At 39.1% G+C, this 14,903-nt stretch overlaps 1 protein-coding gene across 2 annotated transcripts in view; it reads left to right on the top strand.

Moving 5' to 3' along the window:
- igsf21a (immunoglobin superfamily, member 21a) overlaps positions 1 to 14,903 on the top strand; it is a 160,578-nt gene that overhangs the window by 84,378 nt on the left and 61,297 nt on the right. For both annotated transcript variants that reach the window (XM_051414640.1, XM_051414641.1), the window contains exons 3-4: positions 4,011 to 4,132; positions 13,316 to 13,434. In XM_051414640.1, coding sequence (XP_051270600.1) covers positions 4,011 to 4,132; positions 13,316 to 13,434 — 241 coding nt within the window. The remainder of the gene's footprint in view (positions 1 to 4,010; positions 4,133 to 13,315; positions 13,435 to 14,903) is intronic.

Below are 14,903 nucleotides of genomic sequence, written 5' to 3'. Positions count from 1 at the left end.
ACCTGTCGTGGACTTCTCTTTTGCCTGCTGGCGATTCCCTCAGCCAATATCCACTATCTGCCACAATGCAGACAAGGGAGGGGTAGCTGACTCTCCACCACCCATGCCTGTCTTTTCATTTCTCCAGATGGCCAAGTGTTGGAGAGGTTTGGTGCCTCTGTTCCTCATATGCATTGCATGGCCTGGATTCAACAAAGCAGTTGTAGCAAAGCTTTGCTTCCCCAACGGTGCTTTTCTGCAATCAAAGAGTATTCATCTCCCTCTTGCCCTCCCTCTTGTACAGCCGTTTTGGCATAGTTTGGCTCTCTTTTTCCCCTCCCACTCTCTCCCTTTTTACTGTTATAGTCCTTACATAGTCAGTCATTTATACCACAAACAGGTCCCCTTGTGGGGATAGGGAGACACCCACTGATGTGCAGATTCTTTCAGATTTATTACACAGGGGTTTACGGGTCAGTCTTAATTAAGAGGTGAAGTCATTAAGGAGGGCTAGATAAAGAGAGGGTGCCACAGAGATGACCTGACGAGGCAGAAATATCCTCTCTGGTCTTTATGGCTTCCAGACAACCAGAAATCTGACACCTGCATTATCCACCAGGTTTTTCAGTGGGAGGACGGAAGCAATTGTAATGCTTGTTGGATTAGATGTACTGTGAAAGAGGAGACGGCTAGAAAATGTCTCCACCTGAGTACCTCAGGGCCAGCAGAGCACTTTTTCATAGGTTTATGAAGCCTTGTAACTCTGAAGTCAACTACAATGTGTAGAGGGGAGGTGAGATTTCTTGCAGGGGATTTGTAAACCAATGCTTAAAATAGTTGAATTTGCTAGTCTGTGTAAATAAGCAGCATCATGTCTTTTTTCCTGTATAGCTTTCACTGTCACTTGCTTAGATGGAAAATACATGATGATGTGATTGTCACAGGCAGTCTTAGGCATCTCTATTCATCTGATCTGAACTAATGATTAAACTAATAAAATCCCCCCAAAAAACAACAAACCTACAAGTATATAATCCTGTTTGAAGAGAGGGTCCACAAGCTCTCATATCTTTTTCAATACTTCTTTATTGTGTATTGTTTTTCCACTGAACTTCCAGGAGATCACTCAGCAATTATACACTCTGGTGTCTTTTTCTCCTGGATTGTGGTAATGATGTTTGAGCGTCTGGAAGGTTATTGCTGCTTTGAACTTAACTAGTTGTATTAATGTCATTGGAAAATGTTTCAAAAGCCATCCTGGAAATTTCCTATTAACAGTATACTATGTCAGTGATTGCATTTTTCAAAAGGTGTCTGCTGCAATGATAGTAAAGCTGGCCATTGGCTTTAGTTAAGCATAGCTCACAAACATTTACAGCATAGGTCAGTCCTATGAAAGGTGTCTGTCATCTTAGACCTAACCAGCACCCATGTGAGGACTTTGAACAACTGCCTTCAGGCCTTTTGTGTTAGTGCCAACTCAGAGATGTAGCTCCAACAGAAGTGATGCAGTTGTAGTGCAAATCTCAGAGGAACCAATGCTGGCAGTTTCCATTGGAGAATTTTGTTTTTGTTTGCATTGTTATTTCACACACAAGCAGGCTAATTCAACAAATGTAATTTCTACATGTGACCAAAGAGTAAATGTATACAAAATGTATTTCTAAGCTACCTTTAAAGGTATTAGTGAGCATGTTGATGAGATGTGTTGACAAGGTGAATGGACTAAATATTACTGTTGGTTGCTTACAAGCTAAAATGTTGTTAAACCAAAATTGATAAAATTGCCAACAGGATTGTTGTTAACAGACACTTTTTTCCTGAGGGCTGAACACATCAATGGCTGCTTTAGGTCAAATAAAAGGTTACTGTTGATTTGAATGTGCACATGCCAACACATGTGCATGCACATACAGATACAGCATGGCATGTCAGTTGTCCTGTTGCAAAAAAATGCAGCTTTTGCACGGTTTTTCCTGTGATTTCCTGTTTTCCTGAATAAGTTTAAGGTGGTTCTGTGTGTTGTATTTAATAAATAATATGGTTCCCAAAAAGCCTGGTATGCAAATGCCAAAGGTGAATGTAAACCTTTTAACAGTTGCTTACATCTTCATGATGCACAGAACTAAATTCGACCTGAATTGGTGTTCTTGTCAAAGACTTTGGTTCGTTCAAAACAAACAAGTAAAGAAATAATGAGCATCAATACAAAATATAGAATATATTTAGCTTGTTGTCTGACTTTAGTTGTTTACACTGAATGGTTGCAGAATATTGTCAGAATGACAAGGGCATAAGCAGATAAGTTTTTGTAGATTGCAAATAGAAATGAGGAAAAGCCTTTTGTAGAATGGAAATATATTTGATTTAGTCTCACAGGTGCTTGCCCAAGCACTACCCCTTTGTTAAATTGAGAAATATAGAGGCAAGTAACTGGAAATGAACCATTCCGATTTCATTGACTGTTTTTGCTGCATAATTTGTCATTATAAATACTTCCCTCATACTGTACTAATCTGCAGTGTATATCACCCTATATGTCTGTGACATCTCATTATTAATCCACTAAAAATGTGCTACCTCTCAGCTTTCCATATAGGTCTCATACATCAAGAAAGTCAAGGATGATATTCTTTTTAAGCTCTGTCAAACAATTTTCCCATAAGGTGTTGTACAGCCATGTCAGACAGAAATGTCTTTTGACTCCCTATGGTGATGTTTCTAAAAGGTCCATTACTGTAACTGTAGTGGTAGCACAAGGCTGGGTGGTTGGAAAGCACAATTTTCAAACATTGCTTTGCTTTTAGAGGCTGACCTTTTTCTTGTTGCCTGTCCCTGTTCTGTTGCTCGAAGCAACGCCACATCATTGTTCGTTGTCTACACACGATCTGATATAAAAAATGAGCAGATGGCCAAACCACTCACAGGTCCTTGAGAAGGGTGCCAAAACTTCTCTTAGCCGGGTGTGTCACAAAAGTCTAAAATCATATGCTCAATTGAAGAAGTACTTTAATACAGTCTTGTAAGCAAACATCTTGACCTTTAACGTTTTTAAACTGTAAAAGTATCCAAAAGCCTCCCACTTATTGGTTACAGGTGACAAAGGTAATTTATTTTCACGCTTCTGCTTTTGGTTGTTTCAGCATTGTCAACTCCCTGTGCAGTACCACTTAGCAAACTAAGCCTGAGGCAGTGCTTTCTCTGGAGGCAAGAGGTTATATGAGTTACCCCACATTCACAGGGAACAATTGGTGGCTCGCATAAATACAATTTAGCTTTGTCTCTTCATGAGGTGATGTGTACATTATACATTATACAGACTAATCATAAAATGCTTTGACGTTGTTTACCTCAATGAAGGGATTGGATTGGATCAGAATGATAGCATCTTTACTGGCAAACGGAAGAAGGATCCCTGGCCCACCAACAATTTCCTTCTTCAAAGCAGTATTAGTGGCTCCATTAAAATCCTGTCACCCTTTTTCCTTTATGGCTGTCTGTGGCTTTTGAGGAGAGGAGAAATCACAGTCATTCAAATGCTAAGTGACTTTAACACTCCTGTGAATATTACAAAGGAAAGAACTACTCCATCATCTACCATGCACAGAAAAAAAGATGAGACCAGTGTTTTGAATATCCTATCTCCCTACCTCTGCAGTATCTCGTCACAAGCCATTACCTCTGCAGAAAGCAGACTGCTTGACACATACAGAACACCGTAGTGTGTCAGTCTTCATTAAGACTTAACCATGTGCATGGACACATACTGGCAGCTGCCTAAGAGACTGTCTCACTGATGTTATCATGTCAGCAGGTTTTTCAATCCCTTGCTTTTAGACATTATATGGAATGAGCTTATCATGGCTGCAAATGAATCAATGAGGTAATTGCAGGCAGGAGTGCGATCTACACTCCAGGCCATGGGACAACAGCTTATGCGTAGGAGGAGCTCTAGGGGCAAAAAGGTGGGCCCTGTCCCATCCATCATTAGAGGAATCATCTTATTAATGCTCTCTCTTTTTGCTTCACAGGTCACAGATGGAGGAACCATCAAGCAGAAAATCTTCACCTACGATGCTATGTTTAATACCAATTACTCTCACATGGAGGACTACCGCAGGCGTGAAGACCTTGTGTACCAATCAACCGTCCGGTGAGCCTCAAAATCAATTAACTTTCATTTCAAAACAAGACTACTTACTTGTTTAACTCTGCTTGTATTATGTTACCTACTGTGATTTTACTCTTTATTCATTACACTACTAAATTGCAAATTTTTCTTAGTAAATGCACCGAGATGCACTCCCACTCAGCACAGTGCTGCACAACTTCATTCTCAACATCTGCTGTTGGTCAGACCAGGCCAAACTGGAGTGACCGGGCGAAGGGTCAGTGCATTATTACATGAGGACAGGAGGCATTGGCGAACTCTAATCAGCAACTCTGCTCAGGATAAATAGTCCAGTGTTAAAGACTTAGCTAACATCTGGCCAGGCCTTATTTCAGCCACAGTGGCGCATAAATCCCAGGTAGCACCGCCCTCTTCAGGCATATTATCAAGGAAGTGAACATGCAGAGGCTTGTCTCACCCATCTCTCAAGCCTCCATGATCCAAAGCATACACAGCCCCGCTGTATGCATTAACAGGTTTTACTCAGAGAGAGCAAGAGATGGAGAAAGAGAGAGTAGTAGGACGAGGAGTCATCTGGCTCTGGTTGGCTTGATTACACGTTTAAGGCGTCGTGGGGACTGTCTTCTTTTACCCGAGGCCTCAACAATACGGCTGGCAGCTGTCTGCCCATCTCCTCATTTCTTGCTCCCTATGCTCATGGCTCTCATCCTACTGCAGACATCCCTCTGAATGTTTAACAACACAAAGGAAGTGCCAGCCATATATCAACATCATTTAAAACTGAAATGCTTGACTCTTTGCAACCTTTTGTAATCCTAATCCTATCTCCATCATTCCTTTTTAACTTATATTTGTCCTGTTGCTTTTCTTTGATTCCGCTCATGTGCATTACTACCTATTTTTTTCCCCCTCCTTCCCACTTTTTGTCCCTGATGTGTGGTGTGGTTGCCCAGCTGAGGATGATTTATCTGGACAATCCTACTATCCCTTTGGGAGAGTAGGCATCATCACAATGGAATGGTGTACACACTTACATGCGCACAGACATGAAAACATGAATGTACATACAAACTGAAAACACAGCCCCCCCATGCCTGGACAGCCACACACACACACAGATAGAGGAAGGGAGAGAAAGTCTAATACAACACACCGAAGGGGGAGAAGGATTTCAAATGAAACAGTTGGATGCTACCTTCACTGACCTGTATCCAGATCTGTATCAGAATGCTTAGCCTGTGTTAGTCAACCAGAGAGAAATGTGGACTGCTGCAACAGCCACACCATTCTTCCAGTAAAGAAAGAATTCCCTCTGACTGGTCACAGTCCCTCTTTCATGGTGTAACACAGGAGCTCAACATTACTTAGAAATGCAGAGCTGAATTTTTACTCTGTATAATCTCCCATTTCCACCTGAGAATGGTAAATCTTCTGTGCAAAGCCTTAGCAGTCTGACAAATCCACTTGTACGACCAAAAATGAATGCTTCAATATGTTGTATCTTTTATAAACTCAGAGCATTTTGTAGGAGACTATTTTTTTGGCTTTTCCTTTTTTCTTTTTATAGAATACTTTTTGGTGATTTTTCTCCTCACATTCCGGCTTTCAATTATTAGACAGTTCTGCAAGTGACATTGATATTAACTTAATCTTAGACTGCTTAGTCTTGTCTGTCTTTGACAGCTATTAGTCGTACTCTTTCAAAAAATGGAAGCAGCTGTAACTTCCTCTGCATTCAAGTGCCATTGCATAGATTAGTTCTTGTGAGACAAATGACAGATCTTGCATGTATCTGATGACACTTGAAGTTTGAAGGACCGAAATATTCAAGCTCTAATCGTGAGAGTTGGAGTATGCATTTCCTTAAATATAAGATGAATGTACCACATGGTAGAGATATTTTTTAAACTTCTTGTTATGTTTTTGTGTGCAATTTCTTTCCCTTGCTCTCTCACTTGCAAATACACAGAATCGGCCACTGGTTCAAATTTAAAATGACTATGGTTTTACTGACAGGCAACATCTTTAGGTTGTGAGAATAATCATTATTCTCTCTCTAAAGCAATAGTGATGTTATAGCACCACAAAACCTCTTATGGGAGGTCAGAGTGGATGGCTGGGCATACAGTAAAAAGTGTCTGATGTTGACACTGGAGAGACTGCAGTTTGCATCCTGTCTCCAGCAGAAAGTCAACATTGGTTTCGTTTATCCATGTACACATCTTTTTCCATTGTTAAACAAGAGGTGGACGATCAGAAACCCTCCTATGAATAATTTTTCATATGGGTAATTTTTAAGCTTGTGAGGCATCTGGATCATAAAATCACAAGATCACAGCAGAATCTATCTTGCCAGGCTTCAATCTACGAGTTTGTGGCCGGTACAGTGGTACCAGACCAATCAGTATCCTTTTAAGAAGTACTGGCAGCAATTGCAGTGTGCATAAATGCGGCCAGTATCAGTTATATTAGAATTTGATTACTTCGTCATTGAAAGAAGAGCATAGAACGATAGACAGTGAAGGCTTTTCTTGATGGAAAATATGTTTTTTTCTTTTCTGCTGACTAACCTCAGTGGGAAAAAGACGTAATGAACAGATAGTTCATCCAATCACCTTCAGAATATTTTATGAAATGGCCTGCCGTTTTTCAAACAGGTTTGCATGACAAACCAAAAAAAAATTCCTGATCCAACACATGCTGTAAATCAGTTATGATTGATATGATGCTCATAATCCCCTATACAATCCCCATACTGACTGATCACTTATTAGCTATTAATCTACTTGTAGGAACAATAGTTGTGTATAGTGTATAACATTATACAAACTGGGATTATAAATTATGGAATTATGTTAGCTACTTACATTTGGAGTCTTTAGTCGTAAAATGAAGAATATATCTGATAAAAGGCTGTAACTGGAATTTTAAAATTTTGCTTTGCGTTAGCATTTTCAGCCCTTAGACTGTTGCCTGTGGCAGAAGAAAAGCATCTAAAAATCAAAAAATAAGGACAAACATATAGTGAGACTGAATAGGAGTGGTTAAACCTATGAGGAGTTAAATGACACAAGTGGTTTGAGATTGTTTAAACCATTGGCAATGACAAGTTACTTAACACTGGAAGGGACATGCACCAAATGTCCATATACAAATGTACAACTTTGTAGTAACCGTCAAACAGAAAGAGTAAATGGAAATTCCTTGTCTCTTTCAAATTGCTTTGTGAGTAGTCTATATTACTGACAGAGCCTGACTGGTTGAAGGTGATGAAATAAAAATTACTTCAGTCTTAATATTTCATGGGAGCAATGCAAGTGAGACAGTGTTTGAGTTCCCCCCCTCACACTTAACCTGATGGACGAGCCTTGTTGTTGTACTGGCAATTTCAGGAGGTAACACACTTCAGTTAGGTGTTTCAGTAATTGACAAATATTTCCTGTGGGAAGTAATGTTAAGAATGTCTTTTTCAATTTTACTTTGATTGAAGCTGCAAATTAAAAATGTTCATTCTGATATCTTCCCTCTCAACCTTACATGGAAGGTGAAGGGTCCACTGAGGCGTCCTACATGAAAAAGAGAGAATTTATCTCTGTGGGTGTATTTTGATTTTGTTGAGCAAAAGGACGGCAAAATATGGTTGTAAATTGTTCACAGTGAAAATGAAATTATGCCAAGTCAGTTTGAAGATTTATAAAGGTCATTTCACCAATTTTATTTCTGAGGTGTAAAAGAAAAGTATTTGATGATGTACCTAAATTCTTAGGGGCTGATAAGCACAGTTTGTGGTAATGAATAATAGCTAAAACAAAACCAATATAAAGCCCAGTGAATGGGGCTTTAGAGCTGCTGTAATCAACCAACAGTCTCTTTTGTAAGGTTCGTTGCAGGCCCCTCTTCTTCCAGTAATACCTCTTTGCTTTCCACCTTTTTATGGCCAAGCTTTCCTCTCCACATTTGCGTGGATTTGAATCCATGAATGCGGTTCTTAGGATAGCGAACAACAAAACTACAGCTTTGTGGATAAGAACAGAGAGATGCGCTACATCAGCAATTACTATAATGTAACCAGCCAGCACAAAGCCAATCACACCTCCCGTGGCACTCAGACAATCACAGCGTGATCCTCGTCATTTTGTTTCTGGCTCAGTCCTTAAGGATACATGGGTGATTACACACCTCTCTTTGCATCCCGTCCTTCAGGCAATTTTTCTCTGCTTTGCATCAAGTGCACTGACTTACAGTCGCCAGTCCTGACACATTCAACCATAATGCTTCAGGCCAGAAAGAGTATCTGACAATGTGCTAGTTAATTTGATGCAGAGATTGACTGGATGAGCTATCAGACGCCGCTCTGTCAAGACTGCTCTTTTTCACTCTCCATCTAGGCAGTTGCATTTGCTTGCATTTGTAGGCAGGAGGGGTTCTGCAGGAAGGCCTACATAACAGGAAAGAGCTTTCAGATGCAAGTCCTAGGGGACAATCGATCTCTCTTTGCGGCGTACTGTTTTTGCTGCTCCTCCATGGGGGCCCATTGCTATCGATCTCCACCGTGTATGTGCTGTTTTTTTCGAGTACAGGGGAGATTTTGTGATGTGTTTAATGTGGTTTGCTGGAAATTGCTTGTTTATTCAATTACTTTTTCACTTGGTTGTGTGTTTACCATAACTAAGTTGCTGTGGTGATATTCATTTTGACTTTAAAGGCTGTGGAAAAGGCTTGTATTTCAGTCTGTTTGTTTTATGTATTTATTTCTTTTATTTACCCCAGCATTTACCGTGGTTAGTGTCATTCTTAATCAGCTTTTTATAACTCACTGATAAATGAGTTCAGTGATTTCAAAACAAAGCAAAGGACAAAAAGATTCATTAATTGTCTCAAAAGAAACAATGAAACATGAAGAAATGATAGAAGAGGGAGGATAAAAAACAGTTACACGGGAGGGAGTTGTGGTCCCAGAAAGAAGGATAAATGGAAGATACAGATGGAATTGTGTAGTAAAATGGTAACATGCTCTGCACAAAGGTTGACTGGAATCCATGTGAATGCAGCGTAACTGTGTGGCACAGTTGATAATAGTCCTGTTTTACAGGGATAATAATAGCAATAATCAGAAGTTTTTTTCAGTCATTCCTGTTAGATGGTGATTTAATTCCAATTAAGATTTTAAATATTGGCTGACCCATTAATAGTGAATGGGAGAAAGCTGTAAAAAATGAATTTGAGTAATCTCAGAGTCACATGTTCCATTTTTGTGAACGGATTCTCAATGGACTAACACCTCTGAAATGCATGACATCAAAGATTAGAGGGGGTGTTGAAAAATGTATTCCACCAGTCTTAATATTTAACAGAAGTCTCAATGTTAGGAGTACAACCTTTCCTCTTTTTCTTCGTCTAATTCTGATGGATGTGTCTTGCTGTCAAACTGGTGAAAGACTTCAGAAGCAGGCAGCCACTCAGAAATGCTGTGGTTGGGGGTTTTTTTGTGGCCCCCTCACCCTTCTTCCAGCAATACTTCCATGCCTTGAATTATCTTATCTCTGGGTTCTTTTCCCTGCACTTGTCATGGTCTGAATTCATGAATGCAGCAGTCAGGGTTGTGGATAACAGAACTACGGCTTTGTTTGTAAAAACAAAGCAATGGGCTACATCAGCGTTTACTATAATGTAGCCAGCCAACACAAAGCCAATTACCTCCCCTGCCCGCCACCACAGAGAGATTCACTGTGCTATTCTCATCATTTTGCACTGTGGTGAATAAAAGAGTTACTTGTTTTATGCTTATCCCTCGAGGAAGTGCTGGTGGAGAAACCTCACTTTATATCTCGAGGTGCTCACTCTTTTTCTATATATACTTACCTTTTTCAAACATTTGTTTATGATTGGTTCATTCAGCAGAAATTTGCTTTCTTGCTTCAAGTTCAGTGCATGTGCTTCAAGGTTATAAGGCTATAGGTCAAATCTTTCATGACAATCCCAACGGTCCTGGTGAGTCAGGACAGCATTGGGAAAACAGCATTGGGAAAACAATGCTGTATTTCCTAGTCAGGACTGATGTTGTCGTTGCTGTTGTCATGTTCATCATCATCGGTCACTACTATCAGTGTAGTTGTTGCTACTGTTGTTGCTCTGCACCTGTCTGTCTGTCTGTCTGTCTGTCTGTCTGTCTGTCTCTCTCTCTCTCTCTCTCTCTCTCTCTCTCTCTCTCTCTCACCCCAACTGGTCGAGACAGACGACCACCCACCTAGAGCTGGAGGATCTGTCCTAGGTTTTTGCCTTTTAACAGGCAGTTTTTCCTTGCCCTTGTCGCCAAGTGCTTGCTCATGGTGGTCCTGTTGGGTCTCTGTAAATAATGTTATAAGGAGTTCGGTCTAGACCTGCTCTATTTGAAAAGTGTCCTGAGATAACTTCTGTTATGAACTGGCGCTGTACAATTAAATTGAATTGAATTAAGTTTTGTTAAATGTTGTTAGATTTAAAGATTGCACAGAACCAAGAAAAAACTATAGATATAAGGGGGATCTGTCTCATCAATATGGCTAAATCTCAAGTCTTGTTTTACTGATACTTTACATACATACATACACATTAGAAGTATAAAGTAAATATATGGATTTAAACTTCTTATAGGCAATACTAGGAATAGGAATGAGCTAAACTTACTCCAGTGTTACACTTTAAACTTTTCAGTTGAGGTTAAAAGTTTCTTGCTCAAGGGTAGTTCAAAGATGGTTGTTGAGTTAGCAAAGCATACATGTATATATAAAGATGTTTGTTGGCGCAAAGATTTGACTGCTCTCCAAAAGAGTGATCTCCTCTCCTCCACATACACATTCACATACACACACACACACACACACACACACACACACACACACAGCTGAACTCATTAAAGCCGGGCTGCTGTGAGCGACCTGCCACAGTTCCAACAGAGGTCCCCATTTGAAACACCCGGGCGGCAAGGACAATTGTTCCTGTTTTGTGGGAATAAATCACAGGAGCTAAATGTGACTAGTGGTGTCTCACTTTGATTATCACTGTTGACATATTAGCCAAGTGCAGAATACAAATTGTGCTCCTTAGCGTTTTCAAAAATGGTCATCTGTAATCACTGACTGGATAATTGTTGGCTGCTGTTGCTCCATAGAATTTGACTACAAAAGAAAAAAGGATACTTCATTGTATGAAGATTTTTTAGATTTTATTCAGAAGTACTTTTTTATTATGTTCAACTGAAAATCAACAATATAGTCTGCAGCTCAGTGTAGCCTGAGTAGCTTTCAGCTTATTGGTTCACCAGACTTTATAGAGTTATATGTCAAGGTAAACCAGTTTTTGCAAACTAAACTGAGCAAGTACAGACAAACAGGACTTGGACATTAGAGAATCCATTTTTTAAGAGTTCACAGAAATACACCACTGATGGTATATATGGATTGCTGTTTAGGAGGTTAAAGGTTGAATAATGAAATAGGCTTTAAAAGAAAATGTACGTGGTGCATATTTGGTAATGGATTTTGGGTGCAAGTTCAAGTTTTGATTGCTTATATTTTACAAATGTATGTATATTTACTGATATTAGGTTTTTCTTTGCTTAGTTAACCTATTTGAGTCAGATTTGGTGGCTTTTTGTTAAATTATTTTATAAGTTATTTAAAGCAACTTCTTATATTGTACATTTTATGGGTGTCTTTAAGTTCTTCTTTAATCAAATAGTTTGAAACTTTGGATATGTTTATGTATTCATTTTACAAGCTGTCTTTTCAGTCTTCATAGGAAAATATAAAACCAAAAATGGTTTTAGTCATTTATCTGTAAAAAGAGTAAAATAAATAAATAGAAGAAATCTCTAGACATCTTGACCTGGTGATTAGGACAAATAACATCCTCCAAGTAAATGTTTATCTATTATCATTGTTTAAAAGTAAAAACATGGCGAACTGAGCATGCCCTTCAAGCCACTCAGCTCACTTCACTTCTAACAGCTGATGGTGTCATCTCCATATTTGTTTGACACAGCTCAGAAATGTCTAATACCTCACCTGGTTAACAAGCAGGTTTGGAATCAAAACCTGGTTTTGGGTTTGAATACAGGCTGCATCTTTTTCCATACCAGTACAATAATTACAAGCATTGCTTTTTGTGTGTTTTCTCTGTCACAGTTTTGGCAATAAATGTTTTAGTGAACATTGATTAATCTTTAATGCATGCTATTTGCTGAGACTTCAGACTAGATTATCAAAAATGTGACAACCTTTTACTGTATTGTCTAAAAAAAATAATTGTAGCTGATTGAAAGCTTTGTTAAATAAAATGTTAATGATGAACAAATGACGGCTTCATCAGTAATAATTGATGCAGATGACTTTTCAGTCATCTGATTGGACCTTTAGAAAATTGACACGTACAACACTGCAACTCATTATTTAATAATTACCATCATTAAAAGTGATGTGCTGATGATAATAATAATTAGAATATAATTGATAATAAGGAACTACATCTATTCCACATGTTCATAATTAATTCATCATCGTTGTTTACTAGGAGCTTATGAAGTATATCAATAATTCATGAGTAAGCATCTTTTGACAAAGATCAAAGGTAACTTTTATGAAAATAACTTTTTGGCATATTTGTTGAAACTGTCACTTTATCTTGACAGTAAATCGTATAAATAATCTGTGAAAACAGACTTTAGTCTACTACTGCTCCTAATGGCATTTGCAAGAATCCACGTCGCCTGAACAAAAACAACCAATTAGCCTGTGGGCCTCTGCCCAGGGGCACTTTGCCCCGGAGCTGCGTCTTTGAGAAGACAAGTCACAGCTGGAGGGGACCGGGGTCTTGGCAAGGTTCATCCCATGGAGAGCAAGTCCTATGAGGGATGAAGTTTTGCAGGGCAACCAGCTCCTTCTGTGGTCCATCTTGAGGGTTTGGTGGGGCTTAGCGGAGTGATAGGGGCAACAGAGAGAAGGTTTTCCATTGTATATGTTGAAAAGCTGCTTACTGCATATTTAAGTATCTGATGACTGATTGACCTGAATGTGGCTCCTGTTCACCATACTTTGTGCTGTGGTAAAGCAGTAGTTTTAACTTGTCCGATCAATGAACGTTAATATTTATTTGTTCATTTATGCACTTCATAATCAGATGTTTGGGTGACTCATGTAACTCATGTCATTCTCTTGTATTTTACAGGCTCCCAGAGGTACGGATCTCAGACAACGGGCCTTACGAATGCCACGTGGGCATCTACGATCGGGCAACAAGGGAGAAGGTTGTCCTGGCTTCAGGGAATGTCTTTCTTACTGTTATGTGTGAGTACCATCACTGCACTTTATCTATATTTTAAAGCCCAGTAAAAAATTTTCAGTGGTCCTTGCTCACAGGATGCTAGGTTGGGACATGGGGTGGATGGAGACTGGAGAGGGATTGTTCAAAGTCAGCCAGACAAACCCACCTTGATCCCTTAAAAAAGTGTGAAGCTCCAATATCTATGTGAGGTGCTGGAAAGAGGGTGATTTAAAACTTATGATACTATATGTTGGATGCTGTTTTCTATCAAGTAACAAGGAATATAATTTTTTTTATATATAAGTTAAACAAGTCTGTTAAATAATGCAAATAGCATCTATTCAGCATCTTTAGCTATTTCTAATATCTAAAATGATGAAGCAATGAATATTTTTAGATTAACAATGTATCACATGACAATGTGAAAACAATGCAAGACTGCAAAAGGCTCGTAGTGATGAACCAACAGAGAATTGTCAGCTTAATCTGCAGCTCCCTTCAGCTTTAAAGAGCTTTATAGTACGTTTTTGGCCATTGTTTAGCTGTCTGACCCACAACTTTGCTGTTGTTGCTGTTGTATCATTCTCACTACTGCCATAGTGTGGCTTTTGGCTGCAGAAGTCAGTTGTTCTTAGTAAAAAAAACTACCTGCTCAGCAATAGCAACTAGCTGGTGAACATGTAGAGTATGTTGCAGCTAGAAAACAAAGCTAGAGTGGACTTAAATTTTGCCCTGAAGTGGCCAAAAAAATCTGTTATTGCAGGTTTAAGGAATGCAGATAGGTCCGATCTTTTTGATTATGAGAGAGTCTTTTATCTCTGTGCTGAACCTGCAACATACAGTATGTTGGTGTGCAAAGAAACATTACCTGCACATATTATCTGTCTTCTGTTTCTCCCATTTGTGGTATTGAAGTAGGAAGACTCTGGCACACTTGTGTTTGGATAATAACTAATATTTAATTTATTTGATTGTTATAAAACCGGTGATCAGTTGTCTCACATCAGCCTGCTAATAATTTGAGAACACCCATCAGCTCGTTCAGCTGCATGTCGAGGTTTTGTGTGAGAAGATTTGAAAAATGCCCCACCTCTTGGATGAATGTATGAATGAATGAATACCAAAGATATTTTATACAGAGGTGATTTTTCAGGTTGATTATTATTATTATTATTATTATTATTGCCTGCTCTACTGTACATGACAGTCTGTATGACTCCAAGAATTAATTATTGTGGACTGATGGGCCTTGGGCTAGGGAATAATTGATGAAATTTCAGTGGTGATCTCGATCTAGAATGTCTGCCATTAGAAGGTTATTGCTTCCTTCAACTATGAACCTAACAGAAATAGACTTCCAAATCCTAAGGGTCTAGAAGCAGGGTCAAGAAATCGATCTGACTGAAAATTCAAGTTGATAGGAATTATGTCTTTTTGCTGTAATGGCAAGTGCTGAGAGATGTTGAGAACCGGCTGAGGTGTGTGCTGTACG

This window comes from Dicentrarchus labrax, unplaced genomic scaffold (assembly GCF_905237075.1).
Source record: "Dicentrarchus labrax unplaced genomic scaffold, dlabrax2021, whole genome shotgun sequence".
Lineage (NCBI taxonomy): Eukaryota > Metazoa > Chordata > Actinopteri > Moronidae > Dicentrarchus > Dicentrarchus labrax.
Note: the sequence above shows the minus strand (reverse complement) of the source record. Positions and strands in the feature narration are given on the sequence as shown.